The 18,616-nt window shown below is 40.2% G+C and overlaps 3 protein-coding genes across 5 annotated transcripts; all 3 read right to left on the bottom strand.

The window, feature by feature from the left end:
• Window positions 1–405: 405 nt before the first annotated feature.
• Window positions 406–7,594, bottom strand: LOC121755761 (myb-binding protein 1A-like protein). 2 transcript variants are annotated; one of them, XM_042151136.1, is made up of 10 exons: window positions 7,445–7,594; window positions 6,629–7,288; window positions 5,779–5,904; window positions 5,502–5,699; window positions 4,998–5,222; window positions 3,783–4,907; window positions 3,028–3,312; window positions 2,378–2,819; window positions 1,410–2,272; window positions 406–1,026 (listed from the first exon to the last, which is right to left on the bottom strand). In XM_042151136.1, exons 2-9 carry the CDS (start codon window positions 7,259–7,261, stop codon window positions 1,431–1,433), a joined length of 3,876 nt encoding a protein of 1,291 aa, XP_042007070.1. In that variant the 5' UTR covers window positions 7,262–7,288; window positions 7,445–7,594; the 3' UTR covers window positions 406–1,026; window positions 1,410–1,430. The 2 variants fall into 2 exon arrangements, with proteins under 2 accessions (XP_042007070.1, XP_042007069.1); XM_042151135.1 differs by lacking the exon at window positions 406–1,026 and having other exon boundaries at window positions 1,232–2,272.
• Window positions 7,595–8,329: 735 nt separating this feature from the next.
• On the bottom strand, window positions 8,330–11,688 carry LOC121756227 (heat shock 70 kDa protein, mitochondrial). The gene is made up of 6 exons (XM_042151720.1): window positions 11,504–11,688; window positions 10,793–10,860; window positions 10,625–10,703; window positions 9,975–10,541; window positions 9,275–9,895; window positions 8,330–9,177 (listed from the first exon to the last, which is right to left on the bottom strand). Exons 1-6 carry the CDS (start codon window positions 11,576–11,578, stop codon window positions 8,548–8,550), a joined length of 2,040 nt encoding a protein of 679 aa, XP_042007654.1. The 5' UTR covers window positions 11,579–11,688; the 3' UTR covers window positions 8,330–8,547.
• Window positions 11,689–14,229: 2,541 nt separating this feature from the next.
• On the bottom strand, window positions 14,230–17,744 carry LOC121756427 (zinc transport protein ZntB-like). 2 transcript variants are annotated; one of them, XM_042151977.1, is made up of 5 exons: window positions 17,505–17,744; window positions 16,444–17,210; window positions 15,277–15,356; window positions 14,908–15,172; window positions 14,230–14,826 (listed from the first exon to the last, which is right to left on the bottom strand). In XM_042151977.1, exons 2-5 carry the CDS (start codon window positions 17,189–17,191, stop codon window positions 14,558–14,560), a joined length of 1,362 nt encoding a protein of 453 aa, XP_042007911.1. In that variant the 5' UTR covers window positions 17,192–17,210; window positions 17,505–17,744; the 3' UTR covers window positions 14,230–14,557. The 2 variants fall into 2 exon arrangements, with proteins under 2 accessions (XP_042007911.1, XP_042007909.1); XM_042151975.1 differs by having other exon boundaries at window positions 16,444–17,742.
• Between the last annotated feature and the right edge of the window lie 872 nt (window positions 17,745–18,616).

An 18,616-nucleotide genomic window follows, 5' to 3' on the forward strand; every position in this document is an offset into this window, starting at 1 on the left:
CTATCTATTAACACAAGAAAACTCACAATGTGTGTGTGATGAATGTCTGGGACATATGGGGTTTCGAACTATCGGCCTTTATAATTTATTTGTCAATAAAAAAAAAAGATGTCAATATCAGTCAATCAGAATACTCTTTCCGGATCCAATTACATTTTCTTTCAATTACTAAAACGTAATAGTAGTATGTCATTTCAAAACTAGTCAATCTTTATGATATTAATGGCCAGAATGAGTAGGATTGTGTATGGATAAAAATTTTAGCATATTGTTTTGTAAAAAAATAGTTTTTTGGATTATTGTTTGAGTGGGAGTGAAAATGACATTATTACCCTTCTCTTTTATGCATCTTTTTTGAGTTGAAGAAATTGCAGTAGACGAGTTTGGCAAAACCCAGATCCAAAATTCGTCAAAAATTCCATAATCAATGGATTCATTCATAAATGAGAGAAAATCGAGTTTTAAAATCAAAACCAAAGAACCTAGAATCGATTCGCAGGCTCAAATTTGCGCAAACGGGAATCCAGATGGAAGAATTGAACCTCAAAAATTGATTCCCAATCCATAATCACAAAAAAAAAAAAATAATCGGAAAACAACAGCGGGCATGGAGCACGCCGGCTCGGATCTCACTTCGAGAATCGTCACGACAACAAATTAGCCGGTCGCCGCCACTACCGTCATGTCGCAAACGACGGCGGCCATGGCGTTGATGACGGCGAGGGAGACGAGAACTCGAGAGGGGATTACTACCACCGGATGGCGGATGGCGGCAGTCATGGCGTGAACGACGGCTGCCATGGCGTAGAGAGAAATGAAAATGGAGGTGGAGGAGAGAATGAAACTAGGGGTAGGAGGGGAAACATAAACCCACCAATTTTGGTGGACTTCTTAACTAAGCCCAACAGTAAAAAGTTGCACTGTTCACACGGGCTGCCGCCTTTTTTCGGGCCTGGCTCTCCATTTGTCCAACTTACAAAACATGAGAATAGCCTTGTTTAATTTTCTTTTCCAAGCCAATCCACCCTAAAAAACACGCCCTAAGAGAGTATTAAACACAAGGAATGAAAACAGTATGTCTCCAATTACTTTTTCTCTTTCTTTACTAATTTTGCATTAAAATCTAGATGGTTGTAAAAGTAGTCTATTTTTATATAACAATGAGAGTATTAAACATAAGTAATGATAGCAGAAGTTGTCAATATCTATGAATGCATATTACAAAACAGAATTAAGAAAACAGGTGAATTGAACTCTCAATTACTAATAGAAAAACATAGCAATTGTGTAAAACAACAATAACAACTTGAGACACAACAGATTTGGTGAAGAAACAAACACAGTGCAAAATTGAGTCCTAAGACTTAACCAGATCAAAGTTTAACAATAGTGTAGAGAATCAAACTTGCCTCTTGCTGAAATACAACATCTCAAACTTGTTTCTTCAGAGCAAGATATGTATCACCAAGTTGGGATTGACAGGCAGCACAACCATCTTCTTCCAAAGCATCAACAAAGCTAGAACTGAGCTTAAAAGTTGCAAGCATCTGGAACACCTTGCCACAAAATTTACGCACACCAGCTCTCCTCGCCTGCTTATCGGGCATATTCGTCACTAGGTGCTTGATCAAATTGCTTAGCTTTGGAACATGGCTTTTCAAAAACTGTTCTGATGTCTTTTCAGTAGCACTACTGTGAGACTTTAGCACCTCTGTCACCAAATCCAGGGCTTCAACTTGCCGAAACTGCGATTTAGCACAGCTGCATTTCTCCAATAGGAAACCAAATAGCTGTTTCCCAATCCATGGTCGCCTTCTGAATATTTCTTTCAGGAACTCACATTTCATTTGTGATTTCTTGCTATCGAAGTAGTCCACTAAAATATGCTGCAGTATATCACAGACCTTCTGTAGCTCAAACTCTGAGAAGTTGCTAGCGTCGATAATTTTCAGAATCCAAAATGTTGAGCTTCGGGCAAGGGAATTGATCAGGCGGTGACGACTCCAGGAGGCGGATTGTTTCTTCTTGGATGGATTAGAGGCAGATTTTTTTCTTTTGAAAGGCTTTGCTGCCAGCTTCAGATACTTTTCTAGGAGAGGCTCAAGTATTGCAACCGACACTGTTTCTCCTTTTGGATACTCTTTAGCTTTTAATATCTTCTTTTGTATAATCCCCCATATACGCTGACCAAGCTGTTCGCTTCCTTCGGTTGTTTGTGGGTTAATAAATGCTTGAGCAAGGTTTGAGAATATTTTGATCACCTGCGGTTTACCTGCATCAACAATATCCAAAGGTGATTAGATCTTACTGTATGTTTTAACTAAGGAATGGATCAAAGCTTAAAACAAGATGTGCCCCTTCGATCATTTTAACTTGCCTGGATTTTCATGCAGGTACAACTCCAGCAATGAGAGGACGCGGAGCTTAAAGAGCACAAGCTGCGAATGTGCAGTTTCTCCTCCGGCTTGGTTCTTCTTTTCCCTGAATATCCGTGCAAGATAAGTATCCATTCGGAACATTGCATCATCATCCATTCCCTCATCAGATTCATCATCAGACGCATCAGGGAGTTCAGCAGTGACTGCATCAACCCCAACCACTGCCTCGGACTCATCTGTCTGTTGATCACTGTCTGCAGTTTCACCTGTCTCGGCCTCGTCAGACTCTTCAGCTTCTTCAAGACCAAGCAGATCATCTTCGGCATCATCATCATCACTATCTGAATTGTGGTGGCGAGCAGGTTTCAAATCCTTTTTGACAACCCGCAACATACGATGTAAACCATCATCGGTTATATCTTTACAGAAGCATTTGAAAACCTGTAAGATATCACGAATGATTTAGCCTCGAGGAGGATAATCAAAAGCAACAGGGCGATGCACCAATGTCTTTTATGACTATAGGTGAATCATCAAGTAATGCTGGCCCAGAGTTGGTTAGCTAAAGGAATCATTCTTTAAGATATAATAGAAGGTAAAAATGCATATAATTAACTATGGGGAAGTGACATGAATATTTAGTTGGTACCTGCTCAATGGCAGATCGCAAAGGGGCAGATGACTGCGGCAACAGAGAAAGCATTGTGTCCACAAGTACATCCATCAGTTCAGGAGCACCATCCTCCTCAGGTTCATCTTCTCCAGAGGATTCGAGATCAGAAGAGGCAAAAGCTTTTTTACAACACATGACAACTTCGCTGGCAGCTTCGAAGAATTCTCCAGGCCGAAGTATGATTTGAAGCAGTAGTTGGATAAGCAAATATCTCAGAGCATGTATCTTACTTGCATCCGAGGTGGTAGAACACTTACATTCCTATAACAACCAAAATAGTAATGAGAAGTTCTCCTAAGCACCACAAGCATAATCTTTGCAAGCAAAGCCAAGAATTAAGTCATTAAAACTAATTTAGAGGTCTGGGTAAGACCCCAAATTTCAAGTCATGGGTCAAAATGAGCAATTTGCATATATATTTTATCACAAATATAAGAAATCTAACATCCGATAAGATTGGTCAAATTATAAACATCCTATAAACATGATAAGTTAGTTACAAATACTCCGAAAGTCTCTTTCCCGTCTTCACACGTTGTGAAAATATAATTGGAATCTGATAATTTTATGCGCTGGGAATAGCTAAATTACATTAAAAAATTTCCTACCAGACCTATATACTCATCAGATAAAAAAACAAAGATTATACAGTACACATTTAAGAAGTAAAGTGAACTGAAATTGAGTATTATCATGAGATGCAGGGGCTAACATAGACTGAAAAGGAGTACCTCTTTTGATAGTTGACTTTCCATGGCCTGCAGTTTCTTGAATGCCTTTTCATCGTCACTATTCAAAGCCCTTGACAGAGAAACTGAAGGAATGTTGTATAATATACCCAGAAACCGCATAAAGTAAGACCCGAGATCCTTTGCCTCCACACCACTTGCCACAGCATGAGGCCCCTCTCCTTTCTGTGCATTTGAAAGCAACAACTGAAGCTGCTCAATACACATGTGGGATAAAGCACTAGGAATTGCTGATTTAGGCCACCGGAACGTTTCTTGTAGTTCAAAAGATGTTACTTCAGTTCCGAGTGATGATGAGAATAGACCTTGAACTGCCAGAAACTTCAGAACTTCTTTCTCCACACGAAATTTTGCAGCATCCTGTTCTAGCTTCAAATGCTTTTGGACAGCAGGTAGGGATTCCACAACCCAACTTTTAAGAAATTCAGCAGTTCCTAGTGTCCCAGCAGCATCTTTATCCTCAATAGATCCGATCTCAGAATTGTCGTCAGTAGTTTGAATCTGATCTGAAGGTTCTTCTGAAGATTGACCTTCATCAAGAAACATGGTAATCAAGCTTTCAATGAACAGAATGCAGCCAGACTCTGTTTTGAAATCTGACATCAGGTCTTTCACTGTTTTTGATCTGGTGATGCAATCAAATTTTCCATTGCTGTGTTTCTGCAGAGCCATTATAACCTCAACCCTCCTCATGTCATCATGCACTACCCATTCAGACAGTTCTTTAAGAAAATGTTGAGCAACTTTATAAAGCAAAGAATCTTTTGTGGAGAGTATGTCCACAAGACCTTGGACAACCTTGTATGACAATATAACATGCACATAAGTAGCAGGAAGATTTGGAAGCAGAAGCAACAGCACATCCAATGCTAGCTTTTTGCGATCGTGAGATGAGGTTAGAAGGGACCCTTGAATTATTATTTCACAGAAGCTGACCAGATTTTTTTCCATATCTTCGTCAGCAGAGCTACTCTTACGACTTTTTTTGTGCTTCTTGCTCGAAATTGGACCTGATGCTGAATCAGCATCTTGTATGACATCAGGTAACAGATAACTAATAAGGACGGGCCATACACTATGCACTCGTGGCTGACAGAAGGTAGACTCCTGCGTTACACCAGACATATAGATCAGCAATGACTTGAAATATCACTTAATCAGTAAAAAAATCTGTAAGAAAATAAATATGAGTAGTACCTTCAGGCAACTGGAAATAGTGGATAGGTAATCAGCAGCAAAAAGGGCACTTTTGCTAAAGGGGGAAGGCAATAGTTTATTAAATTTATGGTCGATAGAAACTTTTTCTTGTATTTTAAGAGCTAAAAGTAATGCGTCAGGATTTCCAGCTTCAGTTGCTCCTTCTAACCACTCCTGTAGCCCCGATGCCTCAAGAATATGCTCCAGCAGTGCTTCCTCAGGCAACTAAACCATTAAACAGATACAGCATACAGGGCACATTTAGTCATGGGTCGTAAACATTAAAGAATCCTGAGAAGATATGGCACTGAGGAAGGCTTATAATTAATACATAAAGTCGTTACAAGTAAATTTTTTGTGCAGATGTCCCAGCACAATCTAATAGAGTAATTACAAAAGAATAAGTCTTAAGGATTATTACTACTGCGAGCGATATCTTATTCCACTCATCAGCATGATGGAAAAAATAATAATATGCTGTGCAGGTAATATATGATGGATTACCTTTCCAACTATCTCCAGTAAAATAGCAACAGCAGGCTCTTGTAGGTACCGTTTCTTAGCTGCAAGATCGATAAGACATTTGGTAAATTCTTTGATGAGTACACAGTTATTATCTGACTTCCATTCTTCAGTAAGCTTTCCTGATCTTGCAAGAGCCCCATATGCAAATAAACGGCCTAGTAGGCAGTCTTTAACCTCCTATAGACAAAAGGTGCCACATAATTTAAAAAATCAAATCTCAATGATTGACTTCATTTGAGGAGGGATCATTACTCACCTGACCCTTCATCGAAGATGAGACCTCCAGCAAACTTGTAATTAGTTTTAGCAATGACTCTAATTTAATGCTACGAACCGTGGCAACAAGCATTGTGAGACCTAATGCAAACCCTTGCCTTGCACACTGCAACAGAAGAGTAGAAAAAATTAAGAAGAAAAATAAGCAGTGTATTCAATAAAATCTTCACTGGGACATATTCCATGCATAACTCAGTTAAAATTAGCAATAAAATAACTCTCCGAGAACTTTCTTGACAACATTCCTATTAAGTGTACCACAACTTTCTCTGCATATACGCAAAAACAAATTATAAAATTTTAAATCTGGAAATCTCAAATCTAATATCAATAATTATATTCAGGTCGGCACTTAAATCAGAAGGATTAGAGTCTTAGACAATCCGTATAAGACCTTTACTGCCCACTTAGTACCACGGAACAAATGATGCCGTATCTTACTTAAGCATGTCGAATATAATGCTCTTACTTACTAGGTAATCTTAACCCATCATTGCTCACATTTTCAATATTTACAATTGCGCAAGTGAGTATGTGGTAAACTACACACCCAACTCTTTGATACGTTGTTAAACGTGAGAAAATTAACCAAGGAGAACATGGAAAAACAATATATTGGAGGGGAAAAGGATTCAATTTAACATGAAAAACACCCATCCTGCTGCAGCTCCGTGCTGTTTGATATGCCAGAAACAACAAGTATCAGATGCAAAAGCATGAAACTACATGAAATTCATCTCTATCCAACCATCCATAACATTCTTGGCCAATTATAGGCTTACAGCATAAAATTCAATAAATTCATCGGCAATAGAAATTAGAAACCGCACCTCTCTAGATGAGGAAACACCACGAATAAGCCTCCGCACAGCATACCTCACAGAGGGAGCACAGTTATTCAACCCATCATCCTTCTCCGCTTCGAGTTTCGACTTATCCTCCACCTCATCCTTATTCTCCAACTTATCATACGCATTCTGAACTTGCCTTAACTCCACAGCCAACGTCTTAGCTGCCGCTTCCCTCACACTGGCATCTACAGCTGCCAGCTCCTTAAACACCCCAATGTGGAACTTAGGCAACAATCCCCCACCACTACTACTGGTTCCACCACTCTCATTACCATCATTTTTCGATTCCACCTCCATCTTTTCAGCCCCTGAATCGATTTTCTGCCCCTCCCCACTGTGCCTCACCTTATCCTTCAATTTCCTATGTTTTTTCCTCTCCCTCGAATTCAACGGAGCCCTGTGAGCATTTGAAGATGCTGGTGTGGCATGAGCATCATTCACATTCTCAACCTCTGGTAGCTCAATATCCTTCTTCTTTTTCTCCTTTTTCATTCTCTTTTTCGAGGGCTCCACATCCGCATTCTCGGAGATCACGTTCAATTTCTGCTTATCCTCGCCATTCTCCAACGCGGATTCCTGCTTCGAACTCGATTCTCTCTTCTTGCTACCCATTTAACTCAGCTTAAAATTTAAATTTTTCTGCAAACGCATAAAAACACACCATCATATCTATAAAAGTTTTAAATCTCTATAAATACCATATAAAAATGAGCAGGAACTCAATCTAGAATAGAAAAAAATCAATTCAAACAGAAATAATAAAATCAGAATACTTTAATTGAAGAAAATCAATACCTTCTGCAACACACCACGGCGAGGCAGGAGAGAAGCAATGCGACGAGGTATGGCGGCAGAGCAACGCGGTGAGGCGGGCGGTGCGGGTTTCACCGGTAAGGGGGAGAGCAGGATATAGTGGCGCCACTTTTATTAGGGTTTGAGGTAATATAAATATGTGTATGCAGTTAGGACTTTAATTTGTATGGGCTTTTATGGGAATGAATCCCCTGTGGAAAACTTATATTTTTGTTTTAGCTTGATAATCTCAAATTAGTATGCAAAAATCACTTGAGTTGTGTGGGTTAAACGCTAATATTTCATTCCAACTAAGTTGAGTTATAATATTTCATTTTGTAATGTCGTAATTAAGTTAAGTCATTTTCTTTTAATAAAAAATAAAATATTCAATTACTCTTATTTTATTCCATCATTTAATTTACTTTCTTTTATCTATCTTATTTTATTCATCTCTGATACTACTATTTTTCAACTAAAAGTGAAAACAAACTGAAAATATTATCAAACATAAAATATCCATAACTATCCTAACAAACTCTCTAGCACTCCCTCCATCCTATTATAAGCTACTTGCGTTCATATTTGTGATGTCCGTCATTTTTATTTTTAGCAAAAAGAACACTTTTCCTCTCTTTTACTTTCTAACATACTACTATTTGAATGTAATAAAAAAAATTATACAAGTAATGAAGCAATAGAGTGTGGTTAATGCTGAGTTCAAATCCATTGTAGTGGTAGCCTTAAAAATATACTCAAAAGTGATGAACACGCTATACAACGGACTCGTCTTATCAAATGTAAGCAAAGCACTCGAGAACCTAAAGATGCAAAAACCATTGCTGATACATCTCACTCATCCAAAGATGCAAAATGCACACAACACAATTCCCAAAAACGAAATCTCATACCCCAAGCAGCATAGGATTTATTATACGATATTTCAGCATATATCATTCTTCACCAAATTTATGTCAAAAAACAAAAAAGAAGAAATCCGATGCTCAATTCCGCCCGAGGAAGTTTCTAATCGAACTCCTATCACAACCCAACTAATAGTAATGTAAATACAAAAATGAACTCCGCTGAATCAATTCTCACCCATCCTACTTCTTCACCTCCTCATATTCTGCCTCAGGTGGCTGCTGTTCACCTCCCTCAGAGCCTCCAGTGGGCCCGCCACTCGATCCGCCACCACCAGACATGTGCTGCCCGATCTTCGACACGGCCTTGTTTGCCAAATCAAGCTTCGCCTTTATGTCGTCAATGTTCTCTGTGGCCATCGCGGTCCGCAGATCTGCAACGGCAGTCTCGATCTCGGTTGCTACTTCGCTTGGAATCTTCTCCCTGTACTCGTTCAAGGACTTCTCGATGCTGTAGATGGTGGTGTCGGCGTTGTTTCTGACATCGATCAATGCCTTCCTCTCTTGATCCTTCTGGGCGTGTGCCTCGGCCTCCTTGACCATCTTCTCGATCTCGTCCTCTGACAGACCACCTGATGACCTGATCGTGATCTGCTGCTCTTTGCCGGTGGTCTTGTCCTTGGCAGAAACAGTCACAATACCGTTGGCGTCAATGTCAAATGTGACTTCGATCTGAGGCAAGCCCCTGGGAGCTGGAGGAATACCCACGAGGTCAAATTCACCGAGAATTTTGTTGTCTGTGGCCATTTCACGCTCTCCTTGAAGCACTTTGATGCCGACCTGGGTCTGATTGTCAGCAGCGGTCGAGAATGTCTGCAATAATATTAAGACTTACATCAGTGTCTTGAACCAGAAATCAATAGTATAATACCTTCAGAAGAAGATTACACCTTCACAAAATGCTACTGACCTGGCTTTTCTTTGTTGGAATTGTGGTATTTCTGTTTATCAATCTGGTGAAGATTCCTCCGAGTGTCTCAATACCTAGAGACAACGGTGTAACATCAAGGAGAAGCAACTCTTTGACATCACCTCGGAGAATGCCACCCTGAATAGCAGCCCCCATGGCAACAGCTTCATCAGGATTCACACCTTTGCTAGGGGACTTGCCAAATATTTCAGTAACTACTTCCTGAACCTTGGGAACACGGGTCATTCCTCCAACGAGGAGAACTTCATCAACTTCCTTAATGGAGATGCCAGCATCCTTCAAGCAACTCCTGCAAGGATTCTTAGTTCTCTCGATCAAACTGTTAACCAAAGCCTCAAACTTAGACCTTGTCAGTGTGATATTCAGATGCCTTGGACCGGTTGAATCAGCAGTGATGAAGGGCAAGCTGATCTCAGTCTGAGCAGTTGATGAGAGCTCAATCTTTGCCTTCTCAGCTGCCTCCCGTAGTCTCTGAAGAGCAAGACGATCCTTGGACAGATCAATACTGTCTGTTCTCTTAAATTCACTCACCAAAAACTCCAACAAAGTATTATCGAAGTCCTCCCCTCCCAAAAATGTGTCACCGTTTGTGGCTTTCACCTACAAGCAAACATGTATCAGCATAAAGACATAAACAAAGACAGGACCAGTTAAAATGCACTTAACAAGTATGTCACACCTCAAAGACACCATTGGAAATCTCCAAAATGGATATATCAAATGTTCCACCTCCAAGGTCAAAAACTGCAACCAGGCCTTCTTTATTGTTCATGCCGTAAGAGAGTGCAGCTGCAGTAGGCTCATTAATAATCCTTTGCACATCAAGCCCTGCAATTCTCCCAGCATCCTTTGTGGCTTGTCGCTGAGCATCATTGAAATACGCAGGGACGGTCACAACAGCCTTTGTGACAGTCTTCCCGAGGTAGTCTTCAGCAGTTTCCTTCATCTTGGTCAGGACAAAAGCACCAATTTGACTAGGGGAGTACTGCTGCCCATTGGCCTCGACCCATGCATCACCATTAGGAGCTCTAACAATTTTGTAAGGAACCATCTTCATTTCTTTCTGTGTCTGAGCATCATCAAAACGTCTACCAATTAGACGCTTGGTGCCAAAGACTGTGTTTGTTGGATTAGTGACAGCTTGTCTCTTTGCTGGTATTCCAACCAACAGTTCTCCTTTTGGGCTAAATGCAACTACTGATGGAGTTGTCCGAGCACCCTCAGCATTCTCAATAACTTTTGGAGTCTGTAAGCATCTTACATGTAAGTAAATCAATTGATAACAAAAACTAGTAAGATGCAGGTTCAATTGAGAGAAAATTCTGGCACCTTTCCCTCCATAACAGAGACACAAGAATTTGTGGTACCCAAGTCAATACCAATCACATCATTTCCAGCCGGTTTGGTGCTGTTCAGGAAGAAAATACAATTGAATCACAAAAGAAATAAAGCAACTACTCAATGCTTGATATACAAAATGATGAGCACGGAACATACCTGAATGGCCTCACAAGACCTGCCCACTTGTTGCTTACTGCCCATGATGGTTTGGTGTTTCCAGTTAACTGAAACACAATATATAGGTGGGTAAATTAAATTCTCGAGGTGCTAAACGCTAATAGTATAGTCTTCAGAAAGAACACTCAATTTTAAAGGTGCTGCATATATAGAATTATCTTAACCGAAGCAGTACATAGTTTGACTCCTAAAATTCACTAATCAAATAGCGTCGTCATAAACAAGAAACTGCTCAATGGCAAGATGCATGAAGTACTGCCAGTAATTTAACCAAAAATCATGGGAAAATAAAATTAAAAAAAAAGAATGCACGCAAAAGATCACATCCAGCATTCAGTCAATCCTTCATTCTACCGATAAACTAATTTCACACTGATTGTGAGATGGTTTGCATCCAAAATCAGATGACAATAGACCACGATGTTCAAAATATTTACTCGCAAATTCAAATCACCAGAAATCATAGCAGCCGTATACATGTGACACATAAAACAAAGAACAAATTCGTAGATTCATCACAACAGAAATCCTGCAAAAAAATATTCTAATAGACTGTCACCTCCTGAAATACAGTAAAATACGCAGTTCAAACCAGATCTAAGACAGTAAATAAAACTGCACACCATATTACAAAGAAATGAATCAAAGAGAAACTGAAAAAGAACAATCAGAGATATTGGCGAGACGTACTGTTCTGAAAGCAGAGATAGGAGCGGAGGAAACATCGCGGCGGCGAAGAGATCTGAGGAGGACGGCGGTGGCCATTGAAACGGAGCGATCTGAGGGCACCTTGGTTGCTAGGGTTTAGGGTTTATGAAGATGAGCTTTGAAAGAGGAGAGTGAAACTGCCTCAAATAGCTGAGGTTTAGAAAAAAAGGATTGATGAAATGTGAATAAATAAATAGCGGAGAAATGTAATGTCGGAAGCTTCTAGAGATACGTGGTTACAATTCTAGGTGGATTGTTCCCCAAGATAAGCATGTGCCAAATTTAAACAAATTTGCAAGTGCCTTTTATTTTTGATTTTTTGTTATCTTAGAGCATCTCCAGTGGGCGGACATCCCACTCGGACATCCACTAGGACATCCCAAAAACACCTCCTGCCACGTCACTAGGACATCCCACCCCACTGCCACATCACTAGGACATCCCATGCATATCCGCCCTTCCCATCGCCCTTCCCACTAGGACATCCCGCAATAAAAAAATCATAAATTCACAAATAAAAACAATTTACGTTTACGGAAATAAAATTTGACCGAGAATATGAACGGGAAAAATTAACAACTTTATCGGAAAAAACATACATGATTCGAAAAAAAAAATTACACACTAATAAAAAAAAATTCATACATTATCACGTCAACCCCTCCGAGTCCAAACCTCTTCGATAATATCCTGCTGAAGTCGAATATGGGCATCTGTTTGCCGCATGTCGGCAAATGCACGCAGCCGCTCGACCTCTCCATGAGGTACCCCCATATTCACATTCGCGGTGGCCACGCCGTGACTTGGACCTGCACCCGTATCATCTTCATTGGTCCACTGAGTCAGTTCCGCAGCTTCATTTTCGACAATCATGTTGTGCATTATGATACATGCGTACATGACATCGCCGATGTTGGGAATATACCACTGCCGTGCAGGACCCTTCACTACCGCCCACCGACTCTGGAGCACACCAAATGCCCGCTCCACATCCTTGCGCGCTGCTTCCTGACGGCTCGCAAAGTATGTCTTCTTTTGTCCGGTCGCATGCTTGATTGACTTCACAAAGACAGGCCAGTTTGGGTATATCCCATCTGCCAAATGTACCCCATATTATGCTGGTTGCCGTTGGCGACGAAATTGATGGCGGGACCAACGCCATTGCACTGATCGTTGAACAGGGGCGACGACTGGAGAACGTTGATGTCGTTGTTGGACCCGACGACTCCAAAATAAGCATGCCATATCCACAACCGGTAGTCAGCTACAGCTTCAAGGATCATCGTGGGATGCTTGGCTTTGAAGCCGGTAGTGTACATCCCCTTCCAGGCGGCGGGGCAGTTCTTCCACTCCCAGTGCATACAATCTATGCTGCCCAACATCCCAGGGAACCCGTGCACCGACCCATGCATATCTATCAGCATCTGGCAGTCTTCGGGGCTCGGACTCCGAAGATACCGCTCCCCGAATATCGCTCTCACGCCCGCGCAAAAATTTTGCAGACACTCGACTGCTGTCGACTCGCCAATGTGGAGGTACTCGTCGAACATGTCGGCCGCGCCTCCATACGCCAGTTGTCTGATTGCGACAGTGCACTTCTGCAAGGGCGTGAGTCCGGGTTTGCCAGCTGCATCCTCTCTGATCCTAAAAAACAGGTATCTACTCTCTAAAGCACCCACGATGTGCAGAAACAGCGGACGATGCATCCTAAAGCGTCGCCGGAATAAGGCTTCCCCAAAACGCGGTTGCGGAGCGAAGTAGTCCGCATACAACCGAATATGTGCAGCAATGTGGTCACGGGGTACTTGAGTTCGACGATGGATCGGCCGAGGTACCGCCGCCTGCTGCCCGCCGCTGCAACCTCTGTTGTAGCAGCCTCTGTATAGCACCTGAAACAGCGACCTCCAACTCATTCTCGCTATCACTTTCACTAGACATTCTAGATATACTTGAGATTATAGATGTAGAGAGAGAAACTTGTTATTAACGCAAGTGGTGCGAATGAAATAAAATTCAACGAGCCGTATATATAGAGTTTCAAAAAAAAAAAAAAAAAAAAAAAACGGGACGTCCGACCGGACGTCCGAGTTGAAGCCACAGTGGCGGACGTCCGCCCGCCCGTCGCCGGGATGTCCGAGGACACCCGACGTCCTCACGGGACGTCCGTATCCGACCTCCGACCTCCCAACGGCGGACGTCCCGTCGCCCTTCCCGGTGTCCGACCGGACGTCCTACCGGAGGGGCGCCATAGGAGATGCTCTAAGAATCTACTACTAGTATTTTTTGTTATCTTAGAATCTACTACTAGTATTTTTTATAAAATAAAGAACATGGTTTCTAATTTATCACATAGTCATAGTAATTCGAATCCAATTTACTGGTTAGATGTGAAACATTTATGGTACAAAATAGACCATGTATCCAATTGCTTAATACTTCATCCATCTTATTACTCTGTCTCGTTAGTGTCTGAGGCATTTTTTTAACACAAATATTAATAAATAATTATTGGTGAGTTAAGAGACTGTGAGAATAAAATAAGAGAAAAATTAGATAGACTATGCTACTAATGTAGTACCTCAAAATGTAGTATCACAAATTTAACTATATATGTGTACACCAAAAATATATCTAAGGCATAAAATATAAATCCATATAGGAATGAGTAGTTCGAAAATACATTAAATCTGCTAAATTTCATAACTGACTGAGTTGAATGTTTCAATTAGTTGAAAAGTATAAGGCTTGTCACCTTAATCGTCAATATATTTAAATTAGAAACACCATGCTACACTTTCCATCTCAATTAAACAAAAGATACTGTACAAGAAAAATCAATATCCACAAGGAGAAAAGAAATGCAAGAATGGCCTACATCTAGCAAAATTAGTGTGTGGTGTGTGCGTGTGTGTAAAAGTTAGCAGATGATCAACGATTCAAGTACAAGAACGATCCATCCCGGGCAAGATGATGTCGGATCAAAAGAGGGAGAAGATCGAACATATCTAGCATGTACGATGATCATCACGCTCCAGCCTAAAGTCGAACATATCCCCCTCTGTCTGTTCTCCCTCCATCCATCCCGGCTCTCCTAATGAAGGACCTCCGGTTGAGGGACCAGCTTCGTTGCATAGTCGGCCTTCTCCACCAGGCAATTGCACGGCTGTACAATGCCGGGAAACCGAAGCACAAGAGAACCACTGCAAGCATCGCTGCACATACCATCATCACGTTGCGAAACCCATCCTTTAGCGCGGGGTCTCTCTGTCCGGTCCAAGGAACTCCGCCCACATTCATCCCGAACACTGCCAACAAGGAACAGCCGAGGTTTATGCCAGATGGCGTGACAGGGAAATATGTGTTCGAGTTTTATGTGAAAAACTGACCTCCGGTTATTATTGACAGAGGGAGAAATATAATGGAGAGGAAAGATAGGTAGTAAAGTTTTCGGTTTATTTGCTCGGACTGCCAGCTGTCTAGGCCTGCTTGAATTGCAGTGACGCGGTTGGCTATGAAGCCAACGTTCTCTTTTAATCTCCTTATACGACCAATCAACTCTTCTAACGCGTTGATGTCTTCACTGCTGAACCATTCTTTAGACGAACACTTCTCCTTGACCCGGGGAAATACTTGTTCACCGTGTGCGATCACCTGGAGTTTCCCCAAACAAGTCAGAGCACCGGTTTAAATTAATACGTACGATACAGGCTTTCTCAGAGAGGGGCTATCGAAGCATGGATTAGATGGCGAAATACCTGCAATAGACGTTGCAAGTCGAGATTCATTTTTGGGAATCTTCGGCTGTCTAACATTTGCTTCTTCATAGCAAAACCACCTGCAAACAAATCACTGAGTATCATATAGTGATGAAGTAAATACAAATGAGACACCTTGCTATCTAATAAATCGGGAGTACTCTAAGATCCCTTTGATCGAGACTGTATGAATGTCTACACCATCTGATTTCTTCTCCAAATAATGTAGCCTACTTCTTTTAAGAGCATCCATCGAGATGAACATAAGATGAACGTTTATATAGCTTCGATGAACTAGTCCATCTATGTCTTATCGATCCACACTAGCCTCGTTCATCCCAGAAATAAACACAAACTTATTTTTCACAATCCCTGATAAATTTTCAGACATCCACCCAAGACTCGGATCTAAGAGCATCATATATTCGTTTCATCTGTCATTATATGTTGCGCGTGTGAGTAAACGCAACCTAGACTACTATTTGGCAGGCCAGGAAAATATTCATTAAGGAAACTATATAGAACTAGTACACTCTGAAACGAAACTTTTTCACAATTCCTGATCATTTGTGTGCGGTCTGACAGAGAGAACGAGACCGCTGCTCTTCTTTCACTGGCCATTTGTTTTTATGTAGTATGTCAAGCCACTTACAACTCAAGTTAATACAAGATCAAAAAAATAAAGATATGGTCATTTAATAAAAAGGCACATCATACTTCGACCAAATTCTTATATTTACTGCTCTGGAATGGTTCTCGAAGAAGATGAGGTATAAATTTAGAAATTCCTATTTTTCTTCGCTTCCATCAATACACACTCTCTCTTTGCACTTTAGTTCATATTCAATGTATGTTACTAGGAGAAATAACAATCTGCCGAAACATTTTTTCTACAAGTACTGATGGGGTAACAGATACTAATAATATGTTTTTCCACGAAACCGCCTGTTAAATTTACAAGGTAAGAAAAGTACAATAAAAAAAATTTCAATAGGATCATCACAATACACATAAATTCATCAAGAAGATAACACATGCCAAGACTCCAAAACGGCACTACAAGTAAGCAGTGTAAATCAAGAAAGTTGTCCGACCCACCCCTCAAACATAGCACGAGAATAACAAAAAAGCATAAATAAGCCGAGTTTAAAGGATGTGCTGATGTACCTCTGTCCATCTCTAACTCGACCGCATCCAGCTCAATCTCAAGCTTGGTCACGACATCCTGAAGGTGATCCACGTGCGTATCGATGATGTGCACCACAAGATCCGCGACAGATTTAGGCACAGGATTATCAGCTTCCTCCGAATGATTCATAGTCAGCAGAAAATCCAGCACATGCTCCCTTATCACAATCCCCCCTCTATCCCTACCTTCACTAGTCCTACTTCCATTACTCGAACTCTCTACAATTGGGATTTCCGACAGCAAAGACTCATTTGTCGGGGAGAATCCCAGCCTAGGCACGCGCCCTAACGACACCGTGATGACTGAATTCTCAGTGACCCTAGCTGCAATCCTAAAGGTGAATTTGCTAGAGGCAGGGCCGGGAGAGTTAACTCTGAACACAAGAGCACCGTCAACGTGGCCACAAAATGGGCTGTTGCTGATGAGGGAGAGGATGTCCTGGAGCTTTAGGGGCGGGGACAGGGCATCGATGAGATGCTGAGCCAACTGGGAGAGCTTATGGTTCCCCTTTGGGAGCTCAACATGATACCAACAAAACTCTTTGCCTGAGCCTTGCACAAGATCCCATTCCTTGTTGAAGTAATTCCCATCCCCATCAAAAATGTAGGCCTTTTTCCTCACAACACCAGAGTAATTTGATTGGTGGAATAGGTTTTGCCTAAAACTCCCCCTTTCTGCTTCACTCTCTTCAACTTCTCCCTCACCATTTATATTAGTGAGCTCCATCACATTCCTCAAAATCAATCTAATTATAGTATAGGTTTATTATATTAACAAAAAAAATCAATTTCTAAACACCTATTATTCAACTTATATCCCCAAATTCATACTTCAAAACCTGATTTTTGCAAGAACTAAGTCAAGGATTTCATCATCACCATTTCTGAAGAGTGTATCGAAGTTGAAATCACTACTAGCAGAAGACTTGCTATTTTTGGAACGACATCTACATCATTATCAAGCAGAAAAAAGGGGGGAAACTTTCCCAAAAATGAAAATCAAGCAACGCAGCTATTGAATAAAATGGAAAAAGAGTTACCTGAATTAACCCAGAAGCTCGGAACAACTGAAATGCCAGGTTTTTATTTAGCCCAAATGAAATCAGGGAAAATCCTAATTGTGGATAAATTAAAGATTTAATCTTGAAAGAGTCATACTCAATAAACAACCCAAAATTAAAAAAAGACCAAATAAAATGAACATAATTCTACTTTTTATTTATGTAATTTAAGGTGGAAATTGTGGTTTCCTCGTATATTCTTCTTGCATCACAATAACCAGCTAAGAAATTTGAATAAATTTTAGTCTAATTTCACAAATTTTGAATTTAATTATGAAAATATGATTTATTCTTATTGTTCATTGAAGAATATAAAAGATTACTTATTTTACTAAAAATTCGTTTATACGAGAATTAAAAAAAGAATTGAAAGCTCACGATTTAATATTCGCTCTAAAATTGCATCGGGCTAGAAGTTGACCTTATTACAATTACTATATTAAAAAAATAAATTGTGATTAACTAATTGTACTACTATTATATGGTTGACAAGAAAGAGATTATACTTAATTCATATGTATAATATATGGTGAATTATTTAGGGAGTATTTGATAATTTTGAAATTCAATGATTAGTTCAAATGATGTATAGATGATTTAGATATGTATACAGTTTCAAATTATTGGTTGAAACTTGCAAGACTCAAAAGACACATAATTTATTCATATGTATTTGTAAGTAATTTTTGGGATATTTTATAGACTTTGTTATGACTCTTTTGCATGTGAGCAGTAATAATCTCTTTTGCCATCATTCGAGCGTCGAATTTCTCATTAACTATAATTAGTCATACAATAAAAGATGTAGGATTTGCGTAATGTTTTGGATGTAATCATTTCAACAAGCTTTAAATTACAATTATGACTCTTGTATTTTTACGTTATGTTTACACGTAGTAATGTGTTAAATAAGTTTGGTAAAGGAAATTACCGCGGTTAGACAAAGCACAATTGCAAGTAATTTTTGGGATATTTTATAGAATTTGTTATGACTTTTTTGCATGTGAGCAGTAATAATCTCTTTTGCCTTCAATAATATGAATATATATTTTAAATTTTACTCTCAAGTGTTATAAATAGGTGTCAGGTAG

Source organism: Salvia splendens, chromosome 11 (genome assembly GCF_004379255.2).
Source record: "Salvia splendens isolate huo1 chromosome 11, SspV2, whole genome shotgun sequence".
Classification (NCBI taxonomy): domain Eukaryota; kingdom Viridiplantae; phylum Streptophyta; class Magnoliopsida; order Lamiales; family Lamiaceae; genus Salvia; species Salvia splendens.